Raw genomic sequence first — 16,295 nt, 5'->3', positions numbered from 1 at the left:
GCCAGATCACATCATACTCAAGTCACATGAAAATGTTATTAAGGAACCTTCATGGAAAATGAACCTATGGAGTGTATATAATATAACTACAGCTTGGGTTGGATGGCACTCCTTTTGTGTCGTTCGGTGCGGTGCTCAATGGTAGTGGAGGTAATATAGCAAAAAGTAAACCACGGCACTCATATTTGTAGTTTTGAAAATTTATATTTTCATTTCATTAATCATTTCATTTTTATCAGCATCCAGGAACATATGCAAAACTGGCCAACGTTTCGGTCCTAACATGGGACCTTGTTCACGGCCTTAGTTATATGTCGCATGTTGCCTCAGGGATGCGAAACGTTGGCCAGTTTTGCATATAGTCCTGGATGCTGATAAAAATGAAATGATTAATGAAATGAAAATATAAATTTTCAAAACTACAAATACAAGTGCCGTGGTTTACTTTTTGCTATATAATATAAATAGACTGTACTCTTCTATATTTCACCAAAGCAATTTTAATACCTTGGACATCTTACCAGCTTACACCCAAATCATAAATTTATATACAGAAATTATTAGTCTAGCAATTATGATATTGAACATTTTTATTTTACAGGAAACTGGTAATTCTTCATGCTGGGGAATATCACTGATCTTTCAAGAAAAATGTGTCCTATTTGAATTGGCCAGTATTGATCTTGTGGTTAATAAGATAAATTTAATTGCAATGATTTTACATAGTGTCCAAACACTAAGGATAGTTTCACACCAGCGGTAAACTGTTCCGGCAGGCTGTTCCAGTCCAGGGACCATCTGCCGAAGTTTATCTCATCTGGCATAGCCGGATGCTGCTGGAGCACCGATTGACTATAACGGTACCTGGCCTGGATCCAGCCTATTTACGGAATTAGTGCCAAGATTCAGCCAGACAAATACCGCTGCAAGCAGCATTTTTTGTCCGGCGCAATCCTGGCACTAACGATTATAGTTAATGGGTTCCGGTAGGTAAAGGTAGTATCTGGCTATGCCGTATACGATGAACTCTGGCAAGCTCAGTTTTGTGTTAGTGTGAAACTAGCCTAACAAGAAGGGCTCATGCAGAAATCTTATGCCACATCTCCATAAAAACTCAAAGTTGAACACCGTTGTCATATGGCATCCATATAATACATGGGGCCTATACCTCCAATTTTAGTTATGCCATGTTCCACTGGATGTTGTATCACACAGATAATCTCCTCTAGAAGCATTGCTTCTAGAAGAGAAACCCTCGATATATATATGACTCCACAATACAGAGTCACGGTGACTCCATGGGCCAATGTCAGGCTCTTTGCACAAGGCCATATCATGTTCATGAGGCCATAAGCACATTTGACAGATAGACTTTATGTATCAACATTAAACCTAGAGTGTACAACATAAGTGGTTGACAATTTATATCTGAAAGGCAGAAGCAAAAATCATTTTCCACATCAAGGACTAGCATACAAGGAAAACATATATGAAAACATTCATTACACACAGTTATTTTACTGCAGTATGGAAACACACACCGGTTTACAGCTAAGCAACCTACATTAAATACTCTCACACAAATGCACCATTCTACCACTGAACAATTAAATCATGATAAAATCTGAAAAAGAAAAGCTAAAAGTATATCAATAAAGGCAAATGTGAATATATCCAAAATTACTCCCTACTCCAGCAGAAAAAGCTTGTATACATTGAGCCTTACACTCAAAAGTGGCTTGTCACCCATATCATCCAATATGAGATCAGTGTATACTTTCTAAGCTCTACTAAAAAAAATTGCACCATTTTGAACACCATGGGTCATTACAATTATTTTGGCGACTGTTATTTTGGCATCTAGACATGGGAATTACAGGCCTATAATATCTCCAATGTCAAACTTCATATACAAACTTCATAACACCACGTTGTGATGGCACACAGTGGAATACTGGTCTGATTACAAAGAGGAGCAGGGACATTACTTAGGTCAGCATCTGACAAAGCTTAGAGGATATGGTTGTATTCTATGTGCAGGGTACCATCACTCATGGCAAACACAATGTCCAAACTATGTTAGTCTTGTTGTCTATAAACTTATTAAGATGTCATAGAACAAAAGTTTGTACCTGTATTGTACCAATAAGTCCAATCTCATAAATTTTTCCATATCATTTTTAAATAAAACATATCAGCTTAGGTGGAATTGAATATTTCTATTGGTCACTAGTAACAATAGGGATACTGCATGGTCAATGGTGTCTTTTCAGAGGAATAGTTTGGGAAGTAGCCTGAGGTCCAAGCTAAAGAAGATTCTTCAAATCAACACAAATAATCTACCTGATTCCAAAATTTACCATATTGGTCAGTTTTATTTCACATATTAAAATATTCACAAGAACTTCTTAAACATCAATTTTACAGAATTGTCCAGGTCTAAGAAATGAAGAAAAGAAGATATGTGATGCCTGCTGATATGACTACGACGGCTATATTGCCACCATAATAAAGTGAGTTGAACGATAATCTTGCTATATGACATGCAACTGAGCGTGATACCCTACAAGAAACTATAGTGGGTATTAAATTATCAGTATTTCAGTGATGATCACTAAGGAAAATATGAGTACGGAAGTCTTCAGAACGTTATACAGTCCTTGATGGATTTATTTCCCATGCATCATATTATGGTACCCTGGCATAAGTCATAATTATACATATGAATTAGACTGCTATTAACATCTATTGAAAGAAACAACTTTGCAACGTTGAACAGATCAAGTGGAACTATAGTCTTAACGAAACATAATTACCGTACAAATGTACTGCAAATTGTATATAGTACTCATGCCTTGTCACCGATTTACTGTAATGCATGTCCATGCTTTCATAGATTAAGCAACAGTCAATACAGTATAATTGGTTTGAACTATGTGCAGCTTTCAAGTTTCAAGTGACCGTATTTCTAGAGATACAAAAATGATACCAATATATGATAGGGTTTGAGGTAATTGCTGGAAATACCAGTCCAGTCACAGTTAGCATTAGGAGGACTTTCTCTTGCCTTTAGCATTGACTAAAGACAACAACCTTTTCTTCTTCCTTGTATCCATACTATATAAAAATAGACTTTCTGACGATATATAATGCAAGAAGATCCCAGCAGTAAAAAGTTCAAGGCTTTAAGGGAGATCATTTTGATGGCTCATATTGACAGGTCAGGGATTAGTGTAAATAACAGGCAATTTACATTGTTCTATAATTGCACTAAATTAATTGCTGAGGCTCATAATCGCCCGAAACCTGACTTTTTCTGCAATCCGCGAAACAACGTGCAAGCCCATTTTGGACAGATTGTCAAAATATTTTTGTAGGTGTTCAAGGTATATCAGAACATAATAGAAAGACAAAAAAAAGACACTTGAGTACCAAGAACCGGCTTGGTCTGTTAGTTGTCTATGGTAGCTGGTATATACAAAAACAAAAAAGAGAACAAGAGAAAATCCATCACAACTTTAAAAAAAGTATATGGATATTTTTTAGTATTCTGCTTAGCTGAATACCATCAAGTAAACTCAAAGCAAATGCTTATGAATATGCATCGAAGAGTCAGCAATACAAATGTCATCACCACCACATTCTCATTAAGAATTGCATCTTAAACCCAAACTGCTGTGTTCATGTCAAACCCTGTGTACAGAGAATCTTTTTGTTTCTGGTCTTTCTTGGCACTTAGTCCAATGATTTTCCCATCGCTTCTGCCTGTTTTTTCAATTTTAGATTTAAAGTCATTTGCTGATGGGAAATAGAACACATTTTTCTGTTTGCTTGGTTTCTTGCTCCTCTTGGAGATTTGAGGTTTTTGATCTTCAAAATTTTGCCAACCAGGTTTTTCTTTAAGCAGTTTATCTCGATCTGGACGTACGCTTCGTAAAAACTTTTTGAAAAAATTGGCTGTCAGGGAAATCTTTTTGTAAATTTCATGTGATCTGCTGATACTTAATAGGCTTTCACGGTTTTCTCCTTTTTTCTCCATCTCTGGTAGATCTAACCAATTTCCAACAAGGTCTGCAAAAATATTGTCACCCAATACTAGAGGCTGTCTGTTCCGACTCTGGGACATAAGAGAAGATGTCCAGTCATTGGCTTCATCAGATATAAAATCATCGGTGCTTTGATCGAGGTCAGAATGTGTATTATCATTAAAGGAATGGTTATGAAAGCTGGAGGATGTAGACTGTAATTCACACGTAGGCCACCTGTCCACTGAAGGCAATATGGGCAAAGAGGTTTCAGTCTCTGCTACTCTTTGTGACAGTACCTGATGACCTTGTTTCAAGCCTGGAATAGAGTCAGAGCTAACTGTGCTTGCAGCCCATGACCCTCGGCTACTAGCCAACGAGCTGTTGTCTAGACTTCTTCCACCTGCCCATATATTCTCAGCCTCTTTTCTGGACTCATGCCTGACCTCGGTAGCCTTATGTACACTTTGGCAATATGGATTTGCTCTCATAATTTGGAGCTGGTTCTGCTCCCCTGAAATTTCCAGCTGCTCAAGAGCCGTCTGAACCTGGAGAAGTTTCAGTTCCTGGAGTGCACCCATCATGGAGTTCATCTGCTCCTGTAAACCTTCTCCAACTTCTTTCATTGACAGCTGCAAGTAGAAAAGAAATGCTTTAGTTAAAAAGAGATGAAACAGCTAAAATATACATAATTTTTGGATTAAGCTATTTAGCCTATCTGCCTAGTACAGTACAATGATACCCAATATACCACATAAAATTATATCATGAGGGGTTGAACCAGCAGAATATATTTCAAAAATAAAGATAAAAAAATAAAGACTTGTAAAAACTTTACAAGGACTCCTGTCTTTATAATACGTACTATAACAAAATCATTTGACATTGCTGTTTAAAGAATTCACTTGATGACCAAAGACCCTCATACACATTAGAGTATTGCCGGCCAAACCTGGTATTTCCAGCAAAGCTCCGGATTCTGCCTCTACAGATGATGTTGGGGTAGAAAGCAATAGAATATGTTGAATATATATACTGCAGAGGTTTTGATGGAAGATAAGCCCTGGAGCCTGAGATCCTACAGCACCGTATGCCTGATAGGGGGCTTGTAAAAGGTTTCACATTGGGGCTCAGAGGCTTTTAGTTGTGCATCTGATTGCTACTAACAAGTACTAGTATTTTTTTGTGGTTCACAATTCTCCTTGACAGTCATTTCTACAGTGAAGATATTTTGAAGCATAGTTTAGGGCACTGCAAGTGTTTTGCAACTGAGCAAAGGTATCATATAACTGCTTTGTTAGCAAGCTTCTTAATGTCTAGTATTACCACAGTATAACCCTCACACGCTGATTCCTTTCTTCCTCTCACTCTTCTCTGCCCATTTGTGATTGGATATCAGGTTTCCGACCTCGGATGGGAGGATGTATGATGATCAATATACCATGACAGCTGCCTGTGGTTTACTATTGAAGCCCTTCCAGCAGTCTTTAACTGAGGCTTTATCTGAAGGTTTGATACACTTCGGACTCCCCAACCCCCTGACATTCTTCATTCACACGCAAAGAGGCACACACTACTCAATAGATGAACCCTTTTATCTGGTTAGCAATAAACAGATGAATGAATCCTTGAGAAAGGGAAGGTATATTTTGTGTTATATTACATGGACTAAATTATGGTATTTAAATCCCTGAGAGTCACATAACTATCATATACTGTAGTATACCACATCACAGTGCCAAGTTAAAGTACATTGGGACACATTTATTAAGACCAGCGTTTTAGACACCTTAATGAAGCCCTATACCTGGTGGTGGATTCGCCGAAGTTATGAAGAGATTCCAGCTGTCATTTAGACCCTTTTCTACACCTAAAACAGGCGTAGAAAATGTTAAATGAAAGAAGCCTGCTGGTCGGTCCCCTTACCCACCCACGCCACGCCCCCATTTTTAGACCTGATGTTAGTGGGGAGAAGTCGGACATTCCGGCACAAAGGACCTTTGTGCCGCAATGTGCGCCAGAAATAAGCCTAATTTATTATGTATTTATGTTTAAAGGGGTTCTGCAGTTTGTTTAAACTGATGATCTATCCTCTGGATAGATCATCAGCATCTGAACAGCGGGGGTCTGACACCTGGGACTCCCGCCGATCAGCTGTTTGAGAAGGCAGCGGTGCTGCAGGAGCACCGCGGCCTTCTCACTGTTTACCTGGCCTAGTGACATCACGACTAGTATCAACTTGTCCAGAGGATATCCAGAGGATAGATCATCAGTTTAAACAAACTGCTGAACCCCTTTAATAATTGAACCCCATTGCCCCAGATTTACAAATGTGTCTGTGCTTAGGAACTGTCCAAAAGGTGGCACAAATTGGTGCAATTTTTAGTGCATAATTAGGGTTTCTACCCTTTTTTCTCAAAAGGGGGTGGGGATAATCGGGAAGGTGGCGCTTCATTTTGGAAAGGGGCAGGGCCTAAAATGCAACATAGTACACCAAAAATGTGCCACAATTCTGGCATAAAAATTCAAAGTAAGCCAACCATCAGATAAAATAGAGTTAGGCAAAAGTGTCTATCCCTGGACCAAATTTATGCATTTTACACAATCTATAGGATTAGTAAAGCCACTGTTGGTAATGTTAATTGACTAGGACCGTCAAATATGAGAGGGCATAAAAAAAATTCAAAGAGAAATGCATCTAGCAAGCAAGGGTTATAACAGGTAAACATCTGATAACAGAACTAAGAAGATATATTACAAAGTTTCTTATGGTCACTTTTACTATTGAGTTATGCAAAGTTGTGTACAAAATTAGTGACCATTTAAGTAGCACCAACTCTCAAACTGCATCTTTTCAATGAGGCTGAGTTACAATTTATTTGAAATTTGAAAAATTAACTGAAATTATACTATATACGTTTAAATAAAATTTGCCTATTTTACACTGGATTTTCATGGAAAGATAACTTGTACAAAAGGTTCTTTTTCTCTATATAAATAACTATAATTTTTAACATATTTAGACAAATAATATGTAATGGAAAAAATGAACATATTAAACAGAGGCCTTGTTGCATTACTGGGATCTTTTGAAATAAAATACTTAGACCTGGTATTATTACGTACTTTATAGCTGTACTATTTTCTTTGCTCACTCAGTCAGAGATTTGCATATTTTGAACATATCAGTCAGTGTACTAGACAGAAAATGAGAGATTCTTACATATGAAATAAAACATTATCCCCTGTGAGGATAAGAGTTGATCTATCTGCATTGACACTGAGAGATATGTACAGACCAGATTTTCTCCTTAGGGAACAATTTGGTACATTTTGGAGTGCATTTTAATGAGCGAGAGGAATAACACAGAAAGTGCAATGTTATACTGCTTTATACATCCAGCGAGGAGCCTTTACAATACATATACACATAGATATATTGAGGGAAATGTTATCATATATATGCTAGAAAAGTGGAATAATGTGTGTTACAAAAATGTCAAGGAATACATTATGTTGCCAAATGCCAAGCTGGTTGGTAAATAGATAAAACAGAAATAAAAACAAAAATAAAACAATAGTGAAGTTGGAATTTCATCTTGGGATCCCTGGACCATATAATTTGAAGAAGAGACAAGGCTTCCAGATGACCCCCTTGCAGATTTTGTAGTGGATTTGTCCATGGCGTAAAATGACAGGCAGAAACCACAAAAGAATAAAACATGAAAGGTTAGCCTTTTGTATGGCAATATGCATGGGACTCTCAAACCTACATGGAATCATAGGTACACCAAGCATGGCTATTTCTCTTGAGACTTGATACTTTTTATTACCAACCTTATTTCTAGTCAGGTTCATGGGTCTAATTTCCACTTATACACATTTTTTACTTATTTCACATCTTTAACTCAACCTAGGGCTACTGTTGACAGCATTAGAGTTATGCTAATCAGCTGCACAGATTATTTGCGCAATAGAAAGATCATTCCCTGTAAACTGTGCAGAGATCATTGTGCAAAGAGTAGGTAAGCTGTGATGATAACCTATTGTGAAGGTTGTAATCCTGTGTTATCTACCGTATGTTTCACTTTATAAGACGCACTCTTTTTCCCCAAAAGTGGGGGGGCAAATGGCTGTGGGTCTTATAAAGCGAATACTAGTGAGCGCTTCCATTATGGAAGCACTCACTGTTATGAATTAGGTGCCGGGAGTTGGGAGCAAAGCACTGCAAGCGCTTGTAGTACTCACCCTCCCCGGTCTGCCTTGCTGGGGCCGGCGCTTCACTGTCTTGACCGCATACAGCGACAGGATGTAGTGCGTTCACTATGACCTGATGCTGCATGCAGTCAGGGGACAAAGCAGCGCAGGCCGGGAAGACAGGGGAACGCAACTTCTGCCGGAGGTGAAGAGGAGCCACGGTGCAGGATGGATAAAAATAGGTTTTTATTTTAATCTGATCTGAGGTCTGATGGGGTCTAACATTGAGGGCTGATCTGAGGTCTTATGGGGGTCTATCATTGAAGTCTGATCTGAGGTCTGATGGGGGTCTGACAATATGGGCTGACATAAGGTCTGATGGGGGGCTGACAATGTGGGCTGACATAAGGTCTGATGGGGGTCTGACAATGTGGGTTGATCTGAGGTCTGATGGGGTCTGACATTGTGGGCTGATTTGAGGTCTGATTGGGTTCTGACAGTGAAGGCTGATGAGATGTCCTGATATGGAGGCCTGATCTGATGTCCTGATATTTATGGGGGCCCAATCTGATGTCCTGATATTTATGGGGGTCTGATCTGATGTCCTGATATTTATGGGGGTCTGATCTAAGGATCTGATGAAAAATATTTTTTTCTTATTTTCTTCCTCTTAAACCTGGGGTGCGTCTTATCATCGGGTGCATCTTTTAAAGAGGAAAAATATGGTATATAGCCTGTGATGATAATGAGATGACTGATGAAAAGTAATCTTTACAGAATAGGGAGTAATTAAGGTTAATGGCCAGTGTAAAAATGCAAGTTTTGGTATTTTTTAAATGTAGATAGTGACATAGCAAATTAAAAAAATATCTGCAAAATTCTTTAAAATGTTTTAACATAAAAACATGATTTGAACACCAAGTCATTTTCTGATGACACTTTCTTTTGCAATCGGTAGAGTACCGCAGTCCTTCATTCTGGTGTTCAGTGGGGGTTGGACCTCCATGATAAAACATTGATGGACTATTTTAAAGTTCATATCATAAAGGCCTGTAAACCCCTGTAATGTACAGGACTAAAATAAACTGATAAAGCAAAATTTACAAAAAGAACTTTGCACAAAAAGGTAGCAATTCGAAGTATATGGTCACTAACAGTTATTTCACCATTGGATCCATATCCAGTTGTGCATTCAACATGGCACAGGCATGAGGTTGGGTCACTAAAGAAATCAATTCAAAGCTCAAAATAAGTTACAGCATTTTATAGAATCTTAAAAATAAAAGATAAGTACACTTGTAGCATTCTATAGCTTGACAAACTCTTTAGCCTCGATACTTGTAGACCACATACAGTAGGTCTTGACCTTAACTAGAAGGACTGAGTAGGTAAAACTATGTTCACTATCCATTTACCATTAACAAATGCTTTTTTAATACTTTGATATTGCAATATACTTGTACAGCCCTCATTTTCTCTTATATAGCCTGATAGTAGTGTAGTAAAAAAGAAAGGGACGTTCAAGCCACATTCTTAAGTGAGGTGCTATATTAACTTGTGAAGTCCTAAGATGACTTGAAGGTCAAACAGATCATTATACTCTTTGAACAATGCAATGTTCACATTCAGAGGCTCTCCAGACCTTAGCAAGTAAACAAGGACAACATGGCTGCATCTGTCTATGGAATGTTTACTGTCTGCAAATACCAAGAAAACCTATAGACCTGACAAACACAGGCTGAACATGTGGTTAACACTAAACTACATGGATATCGGTAACACTTACTCAACACAAGGATGGATGTGAGTCCACTTTGGAGGTAATACATCAGATGCAAGTTTGGTTTCATCCATTTCTTCTCTGGATCCCTGACACTCTCTCTGTACAAATGACTGTAATGCTGATGGGTTATTATCCTGTCTTCCCTGATTAAGGCGCAACGCTTCGGCTTAACCCATTCCAGGCTAAACTATTTCAGCGTGCAGGTTTTAGGGAGATGAGGGAATGGTAACATATAGCAATATGAAAGTGCAGAAGCACCAAATATTGGTTTTGTACCTAAAATATATTCCGTAGTATCATATGACATGATGTGATATATTCGAATATAATTAAATGTGATCTTTGAAATCCCACACATTTATGAACTAGAACATAGAATGCCCAGAAGTATGTAACATCTGCTTTATATGCATGGGATAAACATATCCCACGCCTCATAATTATCAGGGGATGTCCCTTTTATAATAAGAAGTATAATGCCTTTTCCGTTGGGTTGCTTTCTATGGAATTTCCACTGCTCTACTCAATTAACAGGTCCCCAGTGCTTTCATATGGCAAAGTGATGGACTCTTCTATGAAAGGGAGCGTGGTTGTCATTCTTCAAGATGGTTGCATGAAATGACAATTTGGACAATTGCAGACACTAGAACATTGAGGAAACAAATCATTTTTGTGTCCTGTGCCGTGAGAAAGAGATTCGCAACTATCTAAAAAGGTGAAAGCCACAGCACGGAACAGGTTAACTAGGTTTGACAGCCTGTGATGAGATGGACTTGCATGGCAGAAAGCCAGCTCTAATACCCACTCATCAAAATCTCAGCATGTGCTGCCACTTCATTAGCCCGTCGCCTCCCTCCTGTCAAGGGGCTAAGTAGGGAGCTAAGTTTTGATTGGCTCAGTAAGGAACCTGTAACCATATGTCAACTGGTCGCGACCCGGGATCCGCAGCTCGTAATGATGCTTTAACTTTTTTGCTCGCAAGCTTAGGAGGGAGTGATGCTCTCTGCTGAAGGAAATACTCAACCCATGCAGCAATAGCCCAGTTCTTTGTATTATGTACTGCTATTTATAAAGAATCTGAATACCCCAGCCCTCTAGGTAAACTGCAGTCCAGTTTTTTAGCATTTTTCATGGCAAGTTCTGTGACATTTGGCAACCACCATACGTGCCTTTCATTCTCTGTGCAGCTGAAATAAAAGATAATAAAAAGTGCATATAATATACTCTGTGAAGAAGCACATATATTTTTCAGTCCATATAAAGCAGGGTAGGGGGCACAACCTATTCTGGTCATGTTGTTACACTGAGCACTGACCAGGGTTGCCAACTGGGTTTCTGGACAGTCCATAAAATTAGGCAACTTTTTTTCCTGTGTCCGTTAAAAAGATTTGGGGTGAGGCTGGTGGTACTTGACTAGATAATTTGGTGGTAATTAAATGTGAGTATATTGAGCTATAGACATGTTTACTTAGAATCTTTATATTTCATTTTTGGTTTTCCAACTTGCCAGTAAAAAAAAGCTTGGCTGTCAGTGATTTTGCGATAAGTTGTCCAGAAAAAAGAAAAATTCTGGTTGGCACCCACGCCACTGACAAGGGAGGCAATAAAAAATGAAAGGGGTATTCCCATCTTACACATAGATAGCATATGCCGAAAACATCTAGTAAGTAATTGTTCCACTCCTGAGACTTCTACTTATCAGGAAATGGCCACTCCAGAGAGGAGCCGAGGAGCCACGGAGAAGCAAGGATTTTTCCATTGAAGTTTATAGGCTTTCCCCATAAACTAAAATGGAGCGAGTCGCATTGACATGTAGCCATAAGTCCACCTCATCACTTCTTCTTTCGATTATTGAACCGAGAGGAGTCCACAAATAGAGGGGTGCCAATGATGGCACAGGGCTGTACAGAACGCCACAGCAGGCTGCATGCAGACCCTAAGGTACAGATTGCAGGTTGTACACTCTGCATATAAATTTAATACGTAACCTACACAAACACTATTGGTATGGGTGTATCTGTGACAACTGCACTCAGTAAACAGTCCCTTGAAGGGCAGATCATATGACCAGAATAGAGTGTATTTTTTAAATGTATAAAGCCCCTTGCAGAAGAGCGTTCCTCCCGCAGCGAGTCCGCATCGCAGCACCCGGCCTGACCTCCCAGCACTGATGGGATCCACATAGCATTACGGTATATTGATTTATGATGCTATGTAACTCACACAGTTCTGGAATGTATTGGATAACACTGACAGCATTATGCCAGTGTTATCCAATACATTCCAGAACTGTAAGGGTTACATAGCATCATAAATGAATATAATGCTATGGGACCCCCGGCAGCGCTGGGAGGTCAGGCCGGGAGCTGTGACGCAGACTCGCTGCGGGAGGAACGCTCGTCTGCAAGGGGCCTAAGGGGAGCTCAATAACAATATTACAATAATGTAATTTATTTCATCCATCTTCAGTTGCAGGAACCCTTTTATTATAGGCAACTGTGTCTTGTGACACCAAGTCTGACCACCAGTCCAGAGCTCGTTCTCCTCTGTAGGCAGGATGCCAGTCTCTCCTGTGTGGCTGACTTCCTGTGAACTACAGAATTACATCATCATTTATCATATCCCTCCTGGCAGGTCTCCTCCACTCCTCACCCAACTCCACACTTCTTCCTCCTCTGTACGTCTCTACATACACAGGGTGCTGCTGAAGATGGATAACATTTCTGCCCTAAGAGACCAGGGGTGCATGGCTATAGTAGGTGAGTTCCTGTAATAATTAGCTGCAGAGTTATAAGACTTCCCTGACACACACTGTCTATACTATCTGTGTGTTCTGTACACCGCACGTGGCTGCTGCAGCCAATCAGTGGCCACATTGGGATATGGCACGAGGCTGCTAAGGCCAAACACAGCCTGGTGGGGAGGACAGAAGTGGCAGCGCAGGAAGCGGCAGGGGTGAAATAGGTGATTATATGTTATTTTATGACAATTCCTGACTGGACGGACATTATTATAAATTAGATACCCCTTCAATATTTCAATTATGGGAAGCCGTTTATCAATATATCTTTGGCGTGGGTGGAAACCTGGAGCACCTAAGAAAACCCACACACAGAAAGATGGGAAGGAAGAATATGATACAAACTCCATGCAGATACTGCCCTTGGTGAGATACAGGCCCCGGTCCCTACGCTGCAAGACAAAAGTAGTCATTGTTTTAAACACGACATATGCATTACCTAATAATAATGCAAGATCTATCGTGATTTTTGTACATAGTCTATAGTACAAACCCCAGAAAATGGACTGTCTAGGCACAGAGAGAAGTGATATGTAAAGCATGATAAGGTTATGAGCTACAGATCAGAAACTAATTGAAAAAAGGGCTGACATTCCATTCCATCTGCCCAGCTGTAGAACAGATGCAGACATAATATATGAAATGGCTTCTAGCAAGAATTCATGCCATACCTGAGCTAAAGCAATTGAATTGTCTTTTCTCCAGGGAGCATTGCCTGTGGGACTCCATTCGCCAGCTGGCATCTCCACACGGAGAAGCAGTAACCTCCGAGAGATGCCTGACCTAATTTGTGCAACGTGTAATGTGACAATGACAATAAATACGTTGACCATACACTGTAAAGGGCTTCTCATATTGATAGGTCATCAATATGAGATTAGCACGGGTTTCGTGAGTCAGACCCCTGAGGATCTAATATTGATTACCTATGCTGATAGGCCATCAATATGAAAATCAGCTGTTTGAGAAAGCCACAGGTCTCACCAATGAGCACCACGGCCTCCTTACCAAGCACACCACAGCCCGTAGGATAGGAGCTGTGCTTGATATCGCAGCTCAACCCCATTCAACCCAGGTGCGCTCGGAGTCAAACCCCCACCAATCAGATATTGATAACCTATCCTGAGGTCACACCATCAATATAAAAATTCTGGAAAACTCCTTTAAGTATCGGTCCAGCGACCAGCTATGCCTCACAACCCCTCCATGCTCATGCGCTCTTGGTTGAGCATGCAGGTGTACTAAATAGGTGGAGGGGAATAATCCTCAGCAAGACAGCTCTGGTGGCTTGTCTCATGCAAAACCATTAAAGGTGCTGTGTCATCTCAAGCATTGGTGGCATATCACTAGGATATGCCACCAATGTCTGATAAGTGTGAGTCCCATACCTATCTCTAGGAGAGTGGACTATGCAAAAGCGGCACCCCTCCATTCACTTCTATGGAGCTGAAAAAAAATAGCAAAATAGCACTTGGCTATTTTCATCAGTCCCATAGAACTTAATGGAGGGTGGCAGTGCATGTGCAGTCTGCTCTCCTTCACTTTGTAAGCTCCTTGTAGAGATAGGTGCCCAGCTATCAGACATTGGTGGCATATCCTAGCGATATGCCACCAATGCGTCAGATGACACAACCCCTTTAAGTCCCCAACATCATCGGTTGAGAGAAAGTCAGGAAGCCTTTAAGGGTTGGCCCACAAAAAACATTTAGGCGATATATCTATGATCGCTGGGGTTCCGACAGTGATCAAGAGGGTCCTTGAGTCCAATGTATGAACGGACTAGTGGTGCACATGTGTGACTATAGCTCCATTCACAGTATGGGACTGCAGAGTACAGAGCCCTGGTATCTCTCTCCATCAATCCCATGGAAGTGAATGTATTGGTGGTCATGCTTGCACACTGTCACACCATTTACACAAGGGACTTAGGAAACCCCACTATCGTGATCATTGAGGGTCCCAGCAGTCGGACCTCCAGCGATCATATACTTATCACCCATCCAATGGAGAGGTGATAAATGCTGTTTTTGATGGAAAATCCTTTAAGCCATTTAAGCCACTATTCATATGTAGGCTTGCATGTAGCATGCAATCTTTTAATAAATGTGGTGCAATCTGCAAATCAAAAAGCGTCTTTCAGCACTGTTTTACCTAGGACACAATATTATCTGACAAATAACTGGTTCCCAGCTTCTAGACTAGTAACTGATGAGCTGATAAGTAATTTAGAGCGCATAATGCATTGGAAACTTTCTTATCTACTCCTATATCGCTCTGAGAGACTCAATAGCCCATTGGCCATTCTTCATGTGCATCCAGAAATTTAGCATTTTGGGGGTTTATAAACCTGAGAGAGCTCCTTTATACAGAAAACTTGGAATTATTATGGTTTCTTAATAAAGATACTACTTAAAATACTCCTGTCTTGACTGCATTGCATTGCTCAATGTTTTTTTTATTGTATTTTTTTACATTTTTCATCCACAGTGCTGATTGTGGGACTGGCGAGACAAGATGTTTCTTATCCAGTAGAGTCTCATTGACCCAGATGTCGTCTTGCTCACTTTTTTCTGTGTGTTTGTGTGGGAACTGTTATGAATAAACCAGATGTGTGCGCTGGAAGCTGGAAGAAAGTCTAGAAGAGGAAGGACATGGGGAAGGCCAGCTTGAGATGACAGACATCAACCATTGTTCTCAGTCAAACACACCTGCAATATTGTGTACACTAAGCATGAGTCAAAAGTAGAAATACCCAAACTATTAGGTCCAATACACATATTGTCCCAATCCCCAGCTGACTGCAGCGTCTAGCATGGCAGCACTGTGAAATGACAACAGCTTTAAAGGGGTTGTTGAGCTGATACTTTAACAGCGCCACCCTTGTCCATAGACTGTGTCTGGTATTGCAGTTTAGCTCCATTTACTGGAAAGGACATGCACTGTAATAACATAAAATACCCCACGGACGAATGAAAGATGAATGTTTACTTTGATTTTTTTTTTTTTTTATCGGTCCAAAATTGTGTGTTGATTAATTTCACAACATATTATTAGGAGGGTTGGAGCTCCACTTTTGTGAGAGAGAACGCCAAATTCTTTGTCTAGACCAGGGAAGCCCAAGCTGTGGCCCTTCAGCTGTTGCCAAACTGTAACTCCCAGCATTCCCTGATAGCTGAAAGATGTCCAGGCATGATGGAAGTTGTAGTTTTGCAACAGTTGGAGGGCCGCAGGTTGGGCATCCCTGGTCTAGACAAAATTGACAAATCTCAGCCACTACATGGAGAAGCAAACTGCATATACATTTATACAACTCCCATTAAACTCAATAATAAATTTACAGGCAGTAAGCTCCCCCTAGTGGTGGCGTTAAAAAGCAAAAAGTCACTTTAAAGCGTACCTGAAAATAACTTTTTTCAGAATAAGCTGCCATGTGTGTATACATGAGTGACAGCTCTATATCTGACCATTATATGACTTGTATATGGAATTT

At 40.0% G+C, this 16,295-nt stretch overlaps 1 protein-coding gene across 1 annotated transcript in view; it reads right to left on the bottom strand.

The window, feature by feature from the left end:
• Positions 1 to 587: 587 nt before the first annotated feature.
• The window catches only part of INKA2 (inka box actin regulator 2), a 29,218-nt gene continuing 13,510 nt past the window's right edge, over positions 588 to 16,295 (bottom strand). Inside the window, exon 2 of the mRNA XM_044286515.1 lies at positions 588 to 4,657. Coding sequence (XP_044142450.1) covers positions 3,662 to 4,657 — 996 coding nt within the window. The 3' untranslated portion in view covers positions 588 to 3,661. The remainder of the gene's footprint in view (positions 4,658 to 16,295) is intronic.

The sequence above is a fragment of the Bufo gargarizans genome, chromosome 3 (assembly GCF_014858855.1).
Source record: "Bufo gargarizans isolate SCDJY-AF-19 chromosome 3, ASM1485885v1, whole genome shotgun sequence".
In the NCBI taxonomy this organism is placed as follows: Eukaryota; Metazoa; Chordata; class Amphibia; order Anura; family Bufonidae; genus Bufo; species Bufo gargarizans.
The sequence above is the reverse complement of the archived record's forward strand: the minus strand, read 5'-3'. Positions and strand labels throughout refer to the sequence as shown.